Source organism: Eptesicus fuscus, chromosome 19 (genome assembly GCF_027574615.1).
Source record: "Eptesicus fuscus isolate TK198812 chromosome 19, DD_ASM_mEF_20220401, whole genome shotgun sequence".
NCBI classification, from domain to species: Eukaryota; Metazoa; Chordata; class Mammalia; order Chiroptera; family Vespertilionidae; genus Eptesicus; species Eptesicus fuscus.
Genome location: NC_072491.1, coordinates 2,973,380 through 2,992,284, shown reverse-complemented (window position 1 = coordinate 2,992,284; position 18,905 = coordinate 2,973,380). Strand labels below are relative to the sequence as shown.

General features: G+C 59.5%; 1 protein-coding gene across 3 annotated transcripts in view; it reads left to right on the top strand.

Moving 5' to 3' along the window:
* The first annotated feature begins 867 nt into the window (after positions 1-867).
* KHDRBS3 (KH RNA binding domain containing, signal transduction associated 3) overlaps positions 868-18,905 on the top strand; it is an 84,583-nt gene continuing 66,545 nt past the window's right edge. The window contains exon 1 of one of the 3 annotated variants that reach the window (XM_054708451.1): positions 868-1,017. In XM_054708451.1, coding sequence (XP_054564426.1) covers positions 930-1,017 — 88 coding nt within the window. In that variant the 5' untranslated portion in view covers positions 868-929. Of the gene's footprint in view, positions 1,018-16,776; positions 16,859-18,905 lie in introns of those variants that run through there. The other 2 variants (XM_054708453.1, XM_054708452.1) reach the window with 2 other exon arrangements.

The window sequence follows — 18,905 nt, the reverse complement described above, 5'->3', positions numbered from 1 at the left end:
GGAACGACTGAGCCCGCGGTTTTCCGTGCCCATAGGAGGGGGCAGCAAAGTGAAGTAAGTTGGGCAAGTCCTGGGAGCCTGAGCAGGGAGCCTGCGCGGTGGCCTTTCCCCAGAGCGCGCTGGGGAGCCCGGCCCGCTCCCGGTCCTCTCTCCTGGCCCGGCCCCGGCCCCGGGGGCGCCGAGCGCACAGCTCTCTCTCCCAGATTGCTCACTGGGTGACCTTGGACCAACCGCTTGACCTCTCTGGGCCTCAGTTTCTGGGTCCCTGGGTCCCGCAAGGCTGTGATAGCGGCGAGCAGCGCCCCCAGGGCTGGGGAGGAGGGGGCGGGGCCGGCGGGAGGAGCCCACGATGCGCCCTCCCTGCGGACCGGCTGCGCGGCCGGGGCGGCCCCACCCCAGCGGCGGCGGCTGAGCTGTGGGCGCGGGGCACCGGGCGCAGGACGCGGGGCGCCGGAACAGCGCGCAGGCGCGGCGGGCGCGGGGCGGGGCGGGGCGGGGCCGGGCGCTCGGCGCGGCGGCTCAGAGCTCGGGTGGCGCGCGGAGTGCGGGTCGCGGCTGAGCGGGGCGCCGGCGGCTGGCGGGGTCGCCCGGGACAGCCTGGGCTTGCCGAGCGCGCCGCCGCCCGCCGCCCGCCGTCCCCAGGGTCCCCCTATCGCGCCGGCCCGCGCCCGCTCCCCCAGCGCCAGGTGCGGGAGCGCGGGTCCGCGTCCCAAGGAGCGGCCGCGGGCGCGGGGCACTCGGCGGGCGGCCACCCCCGGGGACCGGAGCTGCGCGGCCGGTGCGGCTGCCGCGGGGCTGACTGCCCGGCTGGGCTTGGCCGCGTCCGGGGTTCCGCGCCGCTGGGGCGCGGGCGCGGTCGGGGGTTGCGGGGCCGCGGCTGCCCGCCCGCCCGCCTCGAGTCCGCGTCCCGGGCCGGGCGGCCGGCGAGCATGGAGGAGAAGTACCTGCCGGAGCTGATGGCCGAGAAGGACTCGCTGGACCCCTCGTTCACGCACGCCCTGCGGCTGGTGAACCAAGGTGAGGGCGCGCGCCGCCGGCCCTCAACTGCCGCCGGGGCCCGGGGCGCCTGGGGAGTGATGGCCAGGGGCCTGGGGCCAGGGGAGGGGGGTGGGGGGACCGCGCTGGAAAGAGCCCTCGGGGAGACCGGAGGGGCCCAGGTAGCCATCGGGGGGCGTTTGGGGGGAACCTGGGAGGATATGGGACACCTGGGAGGCTCGGGAAGGAAGAAGGCTGGGCGTTCCGGTGGGACTGGAAGGTAGTCCTTGGGGACTCCGAGGAGACCCGAGGGAAACTTCGGGGTGGGGGACAGGCGCGTCTGGGGGCTCTGTTGGGGCGGGGGCGGAATGATCTCTTGGGAGAGGAGCGGGGGAGGCAGGGAGCTGGGGTTTGGTTTGCCCAAGGAACTGAAGAGAGAGCCGGAGGAAGATGGAAGATTCGAGGGGCGCAGATGCAGAGAGGGGAAGGGAACAGGTGCTAGGGTTGTTGGGAAGTTTGAGGGCCTCGGAGGAGGTTTGGGGCAGACCCCAGGCGCCTTAGAGAAGGACGCAGGGGTCCTGGTGGGAGAGCGCCGCTTCCTCTCCTCCCCCTGTGTTTCTCCGGAGTCTCTGGCAGCCCTGGCGAGCGGAGCGGGGTGGGGGGAGGGGCAGTCTGCCCTCCTTGGGGTGAGACAGTCAGGACAACCCTTGACACTGGCCCTTGGAGGGGGCAGGAGAGAAGGGGCAGGCGCAAGATCTTGCCCCTGGTGGCTCGCCTGCCCTCATTTGGGGAAGAGCTGGGTGACCCTCATGGGTGGCTGGCTCAGGGTCCAAGGAGTCTCAGCCGCCCATGGCATTAGCAGGACCCTGGCCAGCCCAGGTGTGGGCAGCCCTGGCAGGTGCAGGGCGGGTGCGGGGCACCTGGAGGCGTGCCTCCCCGGACAGCACCCCGGGCTGGTTCCTCCTCCTGCTTCCCCGGAAGCTTCTGGGATGGAGGGCGAAGGAACCCTTCCTTCCAGAGCAGAGCAGCTCTCCGCTCCTCCTGGGTCTGGGATCCGCCTTTCAGATGGAGAGGGGTGCGGGGGGCCCCTGGGTCTGCTTTTCCTCAGGGCGAAGGCAGGAGCCCTTTCTGGGCACGGTCAGACCTGGTGGCTCACTCTGCAGCGACAGCCTAGATAGCTCCTGAGATAAGCCCTCCACGCCGGCCCGGCTCCTTCCTTGTTGGAAGTGAGAGATGAGGCAGACACGTTCCATTCGTGTCCGGGTGTCTGTATGGTACAGCCGTGACCTCCGCCGCTGGCCAGAGGGGGCTGTGTGCGCATCGATGGCCGTGGCAGCCGAGGGCGACTCCCGGCCTCCGGGAGTCCGGTCGGAGTTGGGCGGCGGGACAGGGATGGGGTGTGCAGGGCGCTCCCGTGTGGTTTTCATCTCGGGCTCATGATGAGGGAGAGGGGCTTGGGAGAGAGTAGCAGGCGCGGATTCCTCCGTGAGGGGGGGGACCGAAGTGGGATGCCCACCCCGCTGCACAGTGGGGTCTGCGGGCGGCTGTCCCCCTGCTCTCCAGGGCGCACCCACGTCTGTCTTCTGTTGCCGGCTGGGCCGTCGTCGCTGTGAAGGGCACGTCCCTGTCCGTCCTGTGAGACGGGCAGTGGGAGGAGTGCTCTGGACCGCGGGCTGGGGTGGGGGTGGGGGGGCTTTTCCGCACAGAGAGGCCGACTCCGGGGACGGGGTGCCCGCAGAAGGAGCAGAGCGCGAGTTCAGTGAGTTGCTGTGGAAGTCAGAGCCCTCCCGGGCCGCGTTGCCATAGCGCCGTGTGGCTCACCCATTCAGAGCTCCTCTGCTTTCTGCGCTGTTACTAGTGTTCCGGCCTCCGGTTCCTTGAAACAGACGCCGGGCAGCGTTGCCATTCGGTGTATCTTAAATGCCAGCCCTCGCTTTTCCACGGAAAACGCGGCTCTTGCTGGAAGCACGTCTCTCACCCCGAGCAGTCGGGCGGCGGGAGGAGTGCGCTCCCCGTGTGGCTCATTCCTGATGATTTCCTTTCCGCCAGACGCCAGCCCCCCCCCCCCCCCCAAGCCACAGGCTGCTCTCCCCGCGCCAGGGCCTGCCCCTGGGACATTCAGGGTGCTGTTACGTAACTCCCCGACTGCCGGGGCGTTTCTGAAACTGCCTGAGATCGGAGCTCCCCCAGCTAGGCAGCTGTGGTTTTAAATCTGATATCAGGCCATCTATCTCTTGGGATTGGCTGGTGCGGGGTGGGGGGGGCATTTTAATGCTTAATGAGCTGTGTTTCCCTTTGTCTCTCAAGGAAACTTCCCTCCAAGGTCCTTCTGCTCCCCGACCCCGGACTCGGTGTCCGGCGCCAACTGGCACGGTGATGGTGGGTTCACCGCCCCGTGGGGTGGCGGGCACAGTGACCTCTGGCGGGGAAGGCCTCCCAGGGCGGTCCCTGCCTGTGTCCGCGTGGCGCCTGGAAGTTTCCAGCGCCCTGTGGGCCGGCTCTGAAGTCCCCACGTTCCCGGGGAGGGAGCCAGGACCCGCTCGCTCTGCAAGCCTATAAGGCGACCAAGAGGGATGCGACTGGAACTCGGGGCCCTCTCTTTAGGGCATTGTTCCTGCTGCGCACGCCTCCCCGAAAAGATGGAGCAGAACATTGTGCCCGCGTTCCCTTAGAGCCCTCAGAGATCGGTTTCATTCACACGCTGGCTTCCGGTCGACTTACCTGGATTTTCCCAAAAAAACGTTTCTTCCCGGGCTTGTCTCCCGGTCTCCTTCGAAGGAGCAAACGTTCGGGGCTGCCTGCTCTGGCAGGGTGTTCACGCTCGGGCCAAGAGGCTCTTTGGAGGGGCAGCCCTCCCCCGACCGCTCCGTCACTTCAGGGGTCAGCGCAGTGCGGTAACGGGACAGCCTGCGGGTAAGGCGCCGTCCCTTAGTAACAAGTAAGGCTTTGTTCACAGGGACCAGCTCTCCGGCCGAATTCCTCTTTCTCCGAATCAGCTGTCAGTGAACACTTGAGCTGGGAGGACATCGGAGCAGAGGTTGGCTTTTATGTGTTCGTTTTGTATTTTGTGAATCCTCACCCCTGGATAGTATTCCCTTGATTTTTAGAGAGAGCCAGAGGGAGGGGGAGAGACGGGGAGAAGCATCCACGCGGGAGGGACCCATGGATTGGCTGCCTCCCACACGCGCCCCACCCAGGGCTGGAGATGGGGGTCTGCAGCCCAACTAGGTGCCCTCGACCGGAATCGAACCCGGGACCCTTCAGTCCACAGGCCGATGTTCTGTCCGCTGAGCCAGAGCGGCCAGGGTCAGGTTGGCTTTTAGACTTTGTCCGGCTGGTGTTTTATGATGGGCCTTTGTTGCTGACTCTCATTTTTGTTTTCTCAAGATAACTGGTTTGCCCGCCCGCCCGCCCCCCGCGCCCCCCCCCAATATTGAATACTTTTGTTTCTTTCCCAGAAGTAACGGGTAATGTAATGTTTACTTGATGATATAAAACCAAATCAAAGAAAAAGGGCTTTGCTGTTTCCCCTCCCCCCGCCCCCCTCCCCCCCAGGCAGGCGCCTGCAGGGTGCATTGGCCGTGCCCTCTCTTGCCAGGGAGGCTAATTGGAGATGAAAGTGCTGCCCTGGGCTGTGTTCTGTGTTGTGTTTGCTGGGAGGCCAGTGCTGACTCGGACTCCGAGCCATCTCCAGAAATGCCTTACGCATTATAATTTAATCCCGCGCTCTGGTCTCGCTGTGGATGGTTCTCAGTACAAGCCAAGGAACCATTAAATAAGATTACAGAACCCTGTATTTTTAATTATCGGATGTAATATATGGATTGGCGGCTGGCTCGCTGCCAGGTGATGCATAGTGGTCGGTGGCGGGAGACCGCGGAGCAGAGGAGTCGCGAGGAAGGTGGTCCGTGTGCGCCCGGTTGATGGAGCGCTGTGTCGGTCGCTTAGAACGAACGTTCAGCTTGCACCCGCTCCTCTGATGTTGGGACTCAGTGTGACGCGGGGTGCACGTGAGGGGTGACACGTGTCCCTTTGCCCTGCGCGCCTCTCTGTGCCACAAAACCCGGCTTCATTTTTTGAGGACGCCTTCTGGAAAACGCTTTTGATTTGCTTGACTGTCCTCAGGTGTGTAAAGTACAAGAGAAGAATGAGAATGAAAGTTGCAGAATTATATTTAAGTGGGGCTCTTTCATACTAGAGTGTGAGCCTCTGCTACACCCGGAGGAGGGCGTGGTGATTTAGATTTTAACTGTACTTCTTAGGGTTTCCTGTTTGTTTGTTTTTAAATATGTTTTTATTGCTTTCCGAGAGGAAGGGAGAGGGAGAGAGATAGAAACATCAATGATGAGAGAGAATCAGTGATCGGCTGCCTCCTGCAGCCCCACACTGGGGATCGAGCCCGAAACCTGGGCATGCACCTTGACAGGGAATCGAACCGTGATCCCCAGGTTCATAGGTCGATGCTCAGGTTCATAGGTCGACGCTCAACCACTGAGCCACACCGGCCAGGCTGTTTCTGGCACCTCTTGTCTCCCCGGGACAGAGTGAGCTGCTGGAGGCAGGGCTCGCCCTGTGTCTCTGTCTTTGGCACCTGACATGGTGCCTGGCCCTTTCAGCTGAATGTCTTCATTAGCATAAAGGAAGAGGAATCAGTACCCTCGGAGTCCAGCCCTCAGGGGAGCCTTGCCCCTTCCGAAGGTGGAGCACCTGAGTTGAGGGGGGAGGAGGTCTCTGCTTGGCTCCCAGGCACAAGTGCCAGCAGGTCCTACGTGAGATGCAGAGTGAGCCCCGCTGGGGATGGGCCTTCTCTGGGAGATACTGAGGAGCGGCTGTCAGGTCTGCTTTGAATCAGAGGTTTATTTCCTTTGATCCTTTCCCGGGGAGCTGGAGCCGGTGCCCGCTAATGCAATCAGCTCTCCTTCCTGAAGTCCCTAATGAGGGTGCTTAGGGCAGATCAGAACCAGAACTTTGGAGCCTGGTCACATGCCACGTGAGCCTTCTGACCTGCAGGAGCGGCCTGCCGTCCCGGGTGCCACACGGACACCCAGGACCAGAGGAGCAATGGAGTGAGCAGATGCAGTGCCCGCGGCAGCCTGGGGACCACAGGGCCCTGGTGCTCGGTGCCCTCCCCCCCACGGGGAAGGGAGAACGCGTTACGTTTTTTTTAAGCAGTTAGAAGGAAGTCGCGTGCTCCTTAGCATTGGGGATAAAAATCCTAACAGCCATTGCCAAATCCCGGGCCCTCAGTGCCGGTGCTTCCTGTGAGGTGTCTATGGTAGACGCCGGTTAGGAGTTTCCACTGGTGATGATGAATTATTTAATACTATTATTATTTTTAAAGAATCGTTTGCCATTGTTCCCCTTCAATTCAGGCTTGCTTTTTGCCTAATACCTTAAGTAAGCATTTATGGAGATGTCCAGGGAAGCTCATTTCCAGTCCTTAGTCCTTTAACACATTAAGCGCCAGCCTGTTTTGTCTTCCGGATGGAAAGTATAGTGTCAGTCGCCGGTGACTGACTGGGTGCTTCATGTGTTAAAGATTTTCTATTGATTTCCAGAGAGGGAGAGGGGAGAGGGAGAGAGGAGAGGGGAGAGGGAGACATTGATGTGAAAGCAAAACATCCATCAGCTGCCTCCTGCACACCCCCTACGGGAAATCGAGCCCACAACCCGGGCATGTGCCCCAACCAGGAATCGAACCGGCAGCCTTTCGGCGCACAGGAAGATGCCCAACCAGCTGAGCCTCAGGGTTCTGGGGGCGGGGGAGGGGGGGGACGGGGAGGATGAATTTTTAAAGGAGGTTCCCGAACATGTGTTTTACCTGGAGGCAGGCTGGCTTTCCCCCTGTGCTCCCCAGCGATGCCTTCAGTCTTGAGTACGCGTTCCAGGCAGGGGTCTTCGTTACGTGTATGTCAGGGGTCCAGGAGGAAGTGGGAAAACTTGCTGTAGAGGTCGATGCTCAACCACTGAGCCACAGCGGCCGGGGAGAAACACATTCTTGGGGACGCGTCTCCCGTGAATGTGGGGTGCAGAGTTAGCCGCCTCTGATGGGCTTTTACGATGCTCCCACGGGAGGCAGCGCCCGAGGCTGCAGTTAACCCACCGGCTGTCAGAGCCGGGCCTCTGCGTGCACCTGTGAACGGGTGCGGACACTCAGCGCGCCTCCCCAGGCACAGCTCTCCTCCTGCGCCCTGGCGAGCCGTCCCTTTCTGCAGCCTCTCACCAGCCAGCCCGGCTGCTATTTTCAGGGCTTTACAAGGCATCCCCGGCATACTCCTGGCGTGGGAAAAAGCCCGAGCGTGCCAGAGCACCCTTCTGGGTCTCCCTTGCTGATAGGACTCTCACATCCTGGGTCACTGCTGGGTCTGGCTCCCGGGAGAAATGATAATGGAGGGGAGAAGGGGCAGGCTTCCCTCCCATCCCGTTCCCTTGTTCATCCGTTTCAGGATGTACGTCATGTGCACGCCACTCTTCTTGCCACCAGGTGGCGCTGCCCGTAGCGCGGTCGCCCTCTGCCTCAGCGCTGGGCTGCTCGGGAGCCTGAGCCCTGATCCATCCACCAGCTGGCGTGGCTTTTGGCTCTCAGATTTCGGATGTTGTCAGGGGCCCGCTCTCCGAGGAGTATTTGCAGGGAGTGGTGGCCTGTGTCTGTTCTGTAGCCCCTGTTCCTTGAGGGCCCCCGGTGTGCCAGGCCCCGCGGGGCCGGTCCTTTCCCCACTTCACTTCCTTCAGCCCCGGTGACCGCCTGGTGGAGGTGTTTCCTTGTGGTCATTCCGCGGAGAAAGAGCTGGAGGCTGGAGGCGGGTGTACCTGGTTCAGGGTCACGCGGCCAACTCCCAGTCTAGGGCTGACGGCGCCCTAAAGGAAAAATATCCCAAAAGCCGGAGCTGAGAAACGTGTTCCAAGGAAAGCGTGAGGATAGCTGGCTGCGGTGGCCCGTCCGTTCTGTTGGGGACAGCGGCAGCGTCTGCCTGGCCGGATGCAAGTCGGATGCTCTGATTTGTGTGAGGCGCAGACGAGAGTCGCGGACGCTGGTGTGGGAATTCCCGCGCCCTGCTGCCCACCGTCTGCCCACGTGCGTGGCTTCCCCGTTGCGGGTCACGGGCCCGCCCAGGGCAGTGCAGAGTCCCGGCCTGGGGGCGAGGGGGAGCCGGGCGTGTCTCCCATCCCCGGGTGCCTCCGGAGATGTTGACTGGTTCCCAGTGTGTTACTCTGTTTGTATTTTGTTCAGTATGAAGAGGACGCCATAGGGAAATGACACCTCCGTGTCCGTCTGTCTGTCTCTGAGACAGGCGCGGACAGAGGAGTCTCTCTGCTTTCTGACTCGGTGCCCGCCGTTCAGGACAGACCCATCACTCCCTGCCCCGTGCGCACGTGGCCTGCGGTGACAGACGCCTCGGACCTTGGCGGCATGCTGTCCCCTCCTCCCCGCGCCTCGCTGGGGAGCTGGCTGCGTCGCTTTGGTGATAACAAGCTCTCCGGGCTTCAGGCTCTTCGGCTGTGAAACAGTCACGAGAGCATTGCAGGTTCTCAGAAGGGTCCTCTCCTCCCGAGCCCAGCGGGCCCGGCTTCCGTTTTCCTTCTCCTGGAGCCCACAATCCACGACACGGAGACGACACTGTGACCTACTTATTGAAGCATTTTTTTAAAATTATTTTTTTTATTGATTTCAGAGAGGAAGGGAGAGAGAGATAGAAACATCAATGATGAGAGAGAATCACGGATCAGCTGCCTCCTGCATGCCCCACACTGAGGATGGAGCCCCCCACCTGGGCATGTGCCCTGACTGGGAATCGAACCGCGACCTCCTGGTTCCTAGGTCGATGCTCAACCCCTGAGCCATGCAGGCCGGGCGAAGCGTTTATTTAGGAAACTGGACGTGAACTGTTGGCTCACCAGGCTTTGTTCGGGCGCCAGCTCGCCTCTAACAGAGGGTGAGAGCGGAGGGGCGTTCCCAGGCCCGGGAGTCAGGAGGTGGCGCGGGAGCAGCGGGTGGACCTGTCAGACTCCGGGCTGTGCGGCCTGTGGGACCTCCCGTCTGGGAAAAGCCGGAGGGGTGTTTCCTCTGGTCTTTCCCACGGGGCTGGAGGGGGTTCAGTCCTCACTCTGTGAAGCTCACAGCCCTGGGCGAGGCTCAGAGCGGGGCCACCATGCGGGTGGCACCGAGTCCTGGGCACAGGGTGTTCAGCGCAGCGAGGAAGCCGCCGCGTGAAAAGCCTTTATGGTGCGGGTGTGAGTGCTGCGCAAAGACAGGCGCCCAGGGCGGCGGCCCGGGAGCTCGGCCTCGTCCCGGGAGGAGGGGGTCCCAGGAGGAGGGGGTCCCAGGAGGAGGGGGTCCCAGGAGGAGGGGTGTGCGTGGCTCCCGGCGAGGTGGGGAGGCGCCTGGGCTGCCAGTGAGACAGGCCTGCGCTGCTGCATCTGGCACGGCGGTGCCATGAGGGCGCCCCTCCTCCCTCTGTGTTCCCGGCACCTGCAGTCCCTCCTCTCGCGTCCGTCTTCGCACACGTCCCACGGCAGAAGGTCATGATGTGTTGGGAGTCACTTCTCCCCCCGGAACCCAGGTTCCTTACCATCCGCCAATCGGACTTCCCTTCCATTCCTTCCCCGGTGCTCAGCAGCGCCTGGGGCGGCCGGGGTCAGGACGTGTCTGTGGGATGACCCGTGGGTGGGGCTCAGTTTCTCCCCGTGGGTCCGGGCCTTGCAGGCCTCATCCCATGATGCCCTGGTGCAGGAAGATTGCAATGGGGGGCTTTTCTTTCACTCGAGTTGCCGGCTACTGGTTCTCAGGCCCGTGTGCCAGGCGTGGGCATCACAGGGGCACCGGCCTTGGGTCTGGGGCTCAGACCAGTGGGAAGCCCCCTCTGCGTGGCAGAGCCTTTGGCCCTGGGCGCACACCTTCCCCTCTCTCAGCTCCCGCGCCGTTGGTTTGTCAGAACAGGTGCGATGCCACCTGCCCCGGCCTCGTGGGGAAGGCTCAGTGACGTGCCCGAGCCGGTCTGCCACCATCCCCCGGCTGCTGGGCCCGGCCTGCCTTCCCGGCTGGACCTCCCTGCCCAGCACGGGGCCGGCTCGCCGTGGGCACTCAGTGCTTGTTGAATGGATATGTGAGAGCAGCTTCTGGCCGTCTGTCTGGATGTAAGGTAAAGGCAGGACTGGATGGACGCCCGGATGGACAAATGGGACTAGAGGGGTAGGCGGGGCCTAGGCCGTGCAGGGCCTGCAGGTGGCTGAGGGGTGTGAACGTGTGGAAGGTTCTGGGGCACCACCGCAGGGCGCGGGGGATGACGTGGGCAGCTGTGCGGTTTAGAAAGTTCGTTTGGGATGCCGAGCGATACAGGGCGGAAGGTTTAGAAGGATGCAGTTCAGAGTCAGTATTTCTGGACGTCTGCTTTCACTGCACCTGCCTCGCCTTGTATCTGAAGCCATGGGCAAGAAGGAGAAGGAAGAGCCACCCTCCCCCTCTCCCCTTCCCCAGGGAGAGTGCGGGCATCGATGGCTTGGGGGCGGGTGGTGAGGAACCCCAGTTGTGTCCTTTTCTCCCTTAAGGGAACTAACGTCATGAAATCCCCTCGGTGTAAATCACACTTAAAATGTTTATTTTAAAAGCTTTCTCTCTCTCTCTTTTTTTTTTGTAATGCATTTCTTTTCAATGGAAATCTTAAAATGCGTGGCTGCCTGTGATGCTTAAGCAAAGCAGGGTGTGTGGGCTTCTGGAGCCCTGCGCTGGGAGGAATGAGGAGGAGGCGCTCGGGGAACGCGGCGGGATGATGGGTCACCGCGGGGCTGTCTGCAGAGCTCATTGCTCTTGACAGCTTTCCTTCGTCAGGGGCCACACGGCGTCCAAATGGACTGGGAGTTGGTTCATACTCTCCCGGTGACTTTACATTTAAGTGCTGGGCTTCGTGGCTTCCGTTCTTGCCATCAAGTACACGCGAAATCACTGCTTTCTTGGTGAGTGTTTCCGGTTAGCGCTGCATCCTCAGCAGGCGGTGGTGGGTCCAGATTCCACCCTGAATGTGAATCCTGCTGCCTGGCAGAGCCCCCCACCCCCACCCCCCACGCCTCAGCGGCTCCTGGGGTGTTTGCAGATACGGAGGCAACATTCCCGTCGGACGTACACTTCTTCTTAGTAAAGAACTTTGGCCACAGACTTTTGACACACGAGCTGCAACAGATGGTTTTTCCCAACTCATTTCATGTCGGGGAGCACAGCCTTGGAGGCGCTGGGAAAAGAACAGGGGGAGGATTGTGTCTTGCGGCCCTTGAGGAAATGCCACGTTTCGCTTGCTGCCCGTTCTAGACTTCTCACCTCCAGAATGATGACGTAATGCATTCGTGTCGTCGTTTTAGGCCGTTCCGTTTGTGGTCAATTGTTACAATGGCGATAGGAAGCTATACAACGTCCTTAAATCATTATGAGCTGCTTCATAGGAATAGTTGGAGACTGCAGTACCCTTTGAAAAAGGTGCATACAGCAACTAAGATCATAAGGAAATAGAAGACTTGAACAACAGTGTGAGCTCAATAGACTTGTCAGACATCGATGGAACATGTTTCCTGAACAACAGCAGGAGCTAAGAAGCTATACCTTTCTCAAGTGCATGTGAACCTTGTCCATGAAAGATCATGGGCGACTCCATAAAACAGGCCTAATAACTTTTGAAGTATTGCAATCATGCACAACACGCTCTCTGACCACAATGAGATTAGAAATCAATAACAGAAAGAAATTTGGGGAATTAATAAATATGTGGAAATGAACAGACTCCTAAACAACCAGTGAGCCAAATAAGAAATCACAAGAAAAATTAGAAAATATTTTGAGGAGAATGAAGACACAATATACCAAAATTTATGGGATGCAGCTAAAGCAGTACTTGGAGGCAAATTTATAGCTATAGACACCTATGTAAAAAATGAAGATAAATGCCCTAGCTGATTTGGCTAGGTGGATAGTCAGTCAGCCTGAGCACTGAAGGGTCCCGGGTTTAATTCCGGTCAAGGGCACATGCCTGGGTTGCGGGCTCAATCCCCAGTTAGGGGGTATGCAGGAGGCAGCTGATCCATGATTCTCTCATCATTGATGTTTCTATTTCTCTCCCTCTCCCTTCCTCTCTGAAATCAATAAAAAATATATTTTAAAAAATGAAGATAAATCACAAGTCAGTTACCTATCCTTTCATTTTAAGATACCGGGAAATCTGAAACAAGAAGAATGAAGGAAGTTATTCAGCTTAGAATGAAAAATAATGAATAGAATTAAAAAACAGTAGAGAAAATCAGCAAGCCCAAAAATGTTGGTTCTTTGAAAACATAAAAATTAACCAAACTTTTGATACGTTGACTAAAAGGAGAGAGAGAGAAAGGCTCAAATGATTAAAATCAGGAATGAAAAAGAAGACATTACTGTTGACTTTATGGAAACAAGTAGGATTATAAGGAAAAACTATCAACAATTACATGCCCGTACATTAGATGACCTCGATGAGCTGGATAGATCCCTCGAAGGATGCCATCAGATCTGGCTCAAGAGGAAATGGGGATCTGAATAGAGTGGTGAGGAGATGAGTGACCTGGGAAACAAAAACCTACGCACAAAGAAAAGCTCAGGTCCAGAGGACTTCACTGTGAGTCCTCCCAAAAACGTACACAGTCATTAATGCTAATTCTTGACAGACTCTCCCAAGAAATTGAAGAGGGGCACTCGCTCCCCACTCATTCCTGAATACCAAGTCAGACAAAGATTCACACAAAACCCACAGACCATTCTCCCTTAGGAATATGAACACAAAAGTCCTCAGCCAAATACTAGCAAATCAAATCCAGCAACAGGCAAAGAGGATGACCCACCAGGATCACGTAGGGTTTATCCCAGGAAAGAGGGTTGGTTTGGCATCCAAAAACCAATCCGTGATTTAGTACACCGTATCCGTAGGACACAGGACAAAAGCACAGACCTCTCAGTAGACACACAATAAGAGCACGTGACAGGTTCTGACATCCTTTCATGATAAACACACTCAACAAGCGAGGCGTAGCAGGGAGCGTCTCAAACCTGAGCAAGTGCAGTCTGCGGAAAACCCCGGGTGACGGCACGACTCGGAAGGACTTGCCCCTTAAGACCAGCAGCAAACCAACCTGACCGCCTTCCCCCCCGGTGATCCACCTGGCGCTGGAGGTTCCTGCCAGGCCCGCCGGGCAAGGCGTTGAGACGAAAGGCATCTGGATCGGAGAGGAAAAGGCACTGTTAACTCCGTTGGTAGATGCCAGGGTCTTCTGTATAGGAAACCACAAGGAACCCACTAGAAATCTGCTGCACCTACTAAACACGTTCAGGGCACCCCCCTCCCTTCCCTTTTGCAGGTGAATTTAAAGAGACAGTCCCGATGGTAAACAGAGTATGTGCTCCACGGGGCCATGAGCTTCATGAGGCCGGCGTCCGTGTCTGTCTGTAGATCCCTGTGTCACTCACACCCACCCACGTGCCTGATCCGGAGAATTCACTGTATTCACATACACACTTGGTAAGTGAATGCATGTTATGGGAAAAAGAGGAAGTATTAAAAACACCCAAAGAAACACAATGGCACTCCTAAAGCCACATGCTGGAGAGAGTCCATGTCAATGTTTCGGATCGTCTCCGTCGCCATCTGGAATGTTGTGTTTCGGTGTTTAGTTTGAGGTTCTGATGTGGTTGTTTTCCTCGGTCCTCGGAAAGTTGGGGACGCCGCTTTCCACGGCTGCGGAACGCTCCCTGTTCCGTGTGCCCTCGTCCCCTCAGCTGGGTGCGCGCCACGGAGCATTCCCGGTGTCTGGGAGGAACAGTCCTGCCCCGTCCCACCCGTGTGCTCCCACGCGGCCCCTCGCTGCCCCCGGCCTGACGCTGCCTCCTCGCCACCAGCCGGCGTCCTCGTCCCAGACGTGGGCTCTGAAGGAGGCTGTGCAAAATGCACATCTTCCCCAAGGTGCAAATCCAGCCAGGTCTCTGCGTGGCTTAGATTTCTCTCTCCCACCCTGTCCTCAGGGGAAAGCTGTTTGCCAGGCTGGTTCCACGCCTGGCTTCCCTGCCCATTCTCACCTGCGCCCCCTCTGGGGCCTGTGGTTCCCGCCCTGCTGGGCTGTCTTGTCTGACTCACAGAGCCCCGTGCTCCTTTCAGCGCCGTGTTTTGTGTTGTTTTTAGCTTGTTTGTTGGTTTGTTTGCTTGTTTTTAAGGCAAATGCCCTTCTTCTCCCTCTTCGTGCTCCGCTCCTTTATAATCTTAGGGATTCAGCGCAGGCCCCACACCCAGAGGAGACCAGGGTGCCCCCCACTCTGGATTCCGGGCTGGGGACCCTCTCTGTCCTTCTCTGATGTCTCCCAGCGCTCGGCACACCTTGGCCGTGGTCTTTGTCACCCTGGATTCCAATCTCCTCCTTACTTAAGTCTCCCCTTCACAGAGTGAGCGCCCGAAGGCAGGGCCCCTGGACCCCCTTGTGCCTGGGACCCGGCAGGTGTTCGGGACGCGTTGACTCACTGGGTGCTGCGGGGCCTCCGTGCGGGCGTGAGTCTGCGGGGCTGTTCGGTTGGTTTCTTTAGGCCCCCAGAGGTGCATGATGGGACGGAGTTCATCCACAGCATAAAGGTTCTTGACCCCCAGGGTCAAGTTCATTTCCGCCAGGAGTGAGTGTGAGCATGCTCAGATACGGGGCCTTCTGTGTCCCATTGAGACGAAACCTGTTGGCGTCATTTCTGTGGTGGCTGCTGGGGCCGGGGCTGTTCTGGGAGATGCTAAGCAGGAAGCATGTATTTGGCGGGCTCTCCGCCGTCACCGCTCCTGGGGACGTGGTAATGGGACAGAGTGTGCTAACCTAGAAAACGGGGCGTTTGGATTTCCGTCTCCCCTCCTGCCGAACCAGTGCCTCAGCTGTCATTTGTCTTCCTTGTGGTGGGAGCTGCCGTGGCGCTCAGCGTGATGACCCCGCCGGCGAGCGGCTGGCGGCCAGCATGAATGCCTTTGCCTTTCAGACCTCGGAGCAGCTCTGGGAAAGCACTTTGGTCTCCGGTGGTTTTTCAAAGTTGAAAAAAAAGGTGTTGTCATGCCGCCGTCGTGAATTATATTAACATGTGATTTCGGGGTAGCTGGCTGGGTGTGGACCTTTCCGTGGCCGACGCCGTCCACCGGACGGAGAGAAAGTAATTAGCCGTGGTGTGTGAGCGCCTGGATTCGCACCCAGAACCTGTAATAGGATTGCAGCGCATTTCACAGGGCCGCCCGGGAGGCAGGGCGTGGTTGGATTTATGGGCTCCATCCCAGGGAGAGGGGGGGAGAGGTGGGTGCTGGGTGCCCACTGGCTTCTGGAAGCAGGTCCTCAGTTGCGATGCCCAGTGTCTGTGCATTTGACAGTCCCCAGGGTACCCGTTCTCTCTCTCTCTCTTTTCTATGTGTGTGTATGTGTGTGTCTCTGTGTGTGTGTGTCTGTGTGTGTATGTGTGTGTGTCTGTGTGTGTATGTGTGTGTGTCTCTGTGTGTGTCTATGTGTGTGTGTCTGTGTGTGTGTGTGTGTGTGTCTGTGTGTGTGTGTTGGGAGGGAGGGCCGTGGCTCGGGGCCTGTGTGTGTGTGTGTGTGTGTGTGTCTGTGTGTGTGTGTGTTGGGAGGGAGGGCCGTGGCTCGGGGCCTGGGAGGAGCGTGCTCTGTGAGCTTCTGATGTCAGCGTCTGGACAGGTTGCCTGCCAGTGGATGCCAAGGGCTCCAGGTGAGCTGTGACCTCAGGGACCCGGCAGGTTTGCTCCCCAACGCGGCCCTTTCCTTCCCTGTTAAAGGGGAACGCCGCCCGCCGTGGAGTTAGGGGCGTGCGTGTGAAGGTCGGCCAGGGAGAGGAGATTGGGGCGGAGCGTGACGTGCCTGGCAGGTGCCCGGGCGTCCTCCCTCCTTTTTCGGCGGCTCCTCCATCGGAACAGGTAGCCGAGGATTCTGTGGCTCCGCAGCGGGCGTGGCTTTGGAGGTGCCGTTCCTGGGGAGGCTTTCTTCTCCCAGGGCTTCTCCAGACCCCCGTTTCTCTCCTCCCTCTTCCTCTCCCCGCTCTGTCCGCATCCCCTTCCGTGTGGGAAAGGAAGGTCAGCAGGGATGTGTGTTCTCCGCTGAAGCGCTGTTTACCGTGCAAGTCCTCTGTGCGCCCGGCTCGTTTAGAAGGTCCTGGTGCTATTTAGGGGCTCTTTCCCCCACATTAAGCGTGTGGCACAGTGGTCAGACCTGTGAGGAAACATCTTCTCAAACTAGTAGTTATTATTAAAAAAAATTACATATATTATTGATCTTAGAGAGGAAGGGAGAGGGAGGGAGAGATAGAAACATCAACGATGAGAGAGAATCGCTGATCGGCTGCCTCCTGCACACCCCCAACTGGGGATCGAGACCACAACCCGGGCCTGTGCCCTGACTGGGAATCGAACCACAGCCTCCCGGTTCCTAGGTCGACGCTCAGCCCCTGAGCCCCGCCGGCCGGGCGGTGATGCTATTGAGCATCTGCTGTCGGAGAGGCTGTGCCTGGACCGCGTGGAGGAGGGAAGGAGAATGACGACGACCTTCTGCTCTCAAGACGGACATGGGCCTGAAGAAGACGTGAGGGAAGCGGGGCGTTCGCCAGCGCGGTGCCGCCGTGTGCCGGTGCGCAGGGGGAGCCGCACGCCCGCGCTGCCCCTGAGGGTGGGCTGAAACGCAGACGGGACCGCAGGGGACCGGGGAGGAGGAGCCCAGCAGAGGCGATGTCACAGAACGCCGGTGCCCGCACGGGTTCCGGAATGGGGAGGGTTCCGGTGCACGGTTACTGCGAGGGCGAGGCCGCCGCACAGGACCCGCTGGCGCGTCGGTGCTGATCCATGGACCATGGACAGAAGCCGGAAAAGTAATGGGAAGGGTGCTTGTGACCAGTGTTAGGCTCACAGGATGGTTTTAACGCTGTGGGACATGTCCCCCGGACCAATAAATGCACGCACTTCTATAACAGATAAATGCATTTCTAGGAAACTGTAGTTCTATGTAAAGTGACATAGTTCTGTAGTGATACCCGTGTACTTGATTGACTTGTACACTTGCTAATACTGCTCTCTCGTACCCTTAGCTTTGGCCAAGGGGAGGCGATTACCATGTTGATCTAAAATACAAACCTAAGGGGGAAGTGAGGCTTTTAGGTCTTTTCATTGTTACTGCCAGATGATTGGCTAATCGGCGTGACCAGGTGCCCTGCTGGCTCGTACGTCGGCGGGCACGCCTTTCCTTCTGTGGCCGAGCCCTGAGCACACCCTCCTGGCTGCGGCTGACCTGCCGCCCGGCCGAGGGGCTGGGGGACCCCTCACCCCCAGCTTCCCAGGGAACCCCTGTCGCAGGGGAGTAGCTCCTGCCCCCTCGGTGCTGCTGTCGGCTTCAGCATCCGGAGCCGGGAGAGGGAAGAAGAGGGGGCCAGGTTCCCACCGGGCTTGGCGTCCTTGTCAGACATGGTGCCCCCGTCAAGGGCACGTTGAGGAAATGGGGCTCCCTTGGCCCCTGACGTCCTCGCTGGTTGGGAGTCAGGCTGTTCCTGGCACCGCAGAGGGAGCCGGGTTCCAGGCGGCTCTGAGCGTCGCGTCCGAACCCCGTGTATCAGGGAGACTCGCGTGGAGAGAGGTCGGGTCGCGCTCACTGCTGTGGGCCCCGCGTGTGGGGGTCCTCTCCGTAGCGGACGCTTACACATCTTCCGAGTGGACCTTGTTGGGTGTTTCCGCCCAGCGGAGCCTGGGCTACGACCAGCGCTGGCCGGTAGCCGTGCGTCAGGAGGGTTACCTCGCCTCCGCGGGTGTCCTCGTTGCTCCGACCAGGCCCGATGTCTGCACAAAGCCCAGCCCAGCCCCGCCCCGCAGTGGCGGGGGCCCAGCCGCGAGCGGGCGCAGCTGCTGTGGTGACGGGCGGTGCTGTACCGTCACGATCCCGTTGTAGCTGGCAGTACACTTGGAGGACTTCCGGTTTCCTTGGGTGATTCTGGCCACCCCTCCCCAACCCCTGTACGGTGCGTCCCCTTGCTGGGCTGTGGTCCCCGAGAGGTCGGGCCTGGGTGGGTTCCGTTCCCCACAGCATCTCCGGGGCAGGGCAGATGGCAGACCCCCGTCTCCCGGGGGCCGGGGCGCGCACTGCACATCCGTGGCGGTGCCCTGCTCCCGGGCACGTGGTGCCGAAGCCCTGCCTTTCCTCGCGCTGCCCGCCCGCCCTCCGCGCTGTCCTCCGCCTCCTGCTGCCCCAGTCCGAGGCGGTCCTCTGGGTCCTCACAGCACCGCCCTTCAGGGGCGCTTCCTCCTGGTGTTTCCTGCCACCTCCGCGCCCCAGACTCCTGTCTGACCTCAGCTGCCTGCTTCATGACCTGGCCATGACCTTGGGAAGGTCGGCTGGTAGGATTAATGGTTTTATTGCCCTAGATGTTTGTGTTACAGAGGATGTTTCAAGGTTTCCTTGTTTCACAGTGCGTTAGCCCTTCCTCCCCCACATCCCCCCTCTCCTCCCTCGCCCTCCCCCCTAGTCCTCCGGTCCTGACTCTGAGTGCCATGTGGAGGCTTCAGAAGACCAGGTGCCGTCACCAGCCCACACGCCCAGAGGTCTCCTGACCTGGGCTCCTCTCTCAGGCATGCCTTTCTCTCCCCGCTCCCTTCCTGCGGCGTCTGGATGGCTGCATTGAAGGCGTTCAGGGTTCGTAAATGTTTATTTTCTGCATGGAGTTGACCATATTACCTTTGACACAGGCATCTCTTCTGTCTTTTTTTATAAAAATACTTTTTATTGATTTTGAGAGAGAGAGAGGGAGGGAGAGAGAGAGATAGAAACATCGGATGGCAAATGACATCAATCAGCTGGCTCCTGCACGCCCCCTACTGGGGATCGAGCGGGCAACCCGGGTGCATGCCCTGACTGGGAATCGAACCGTGACC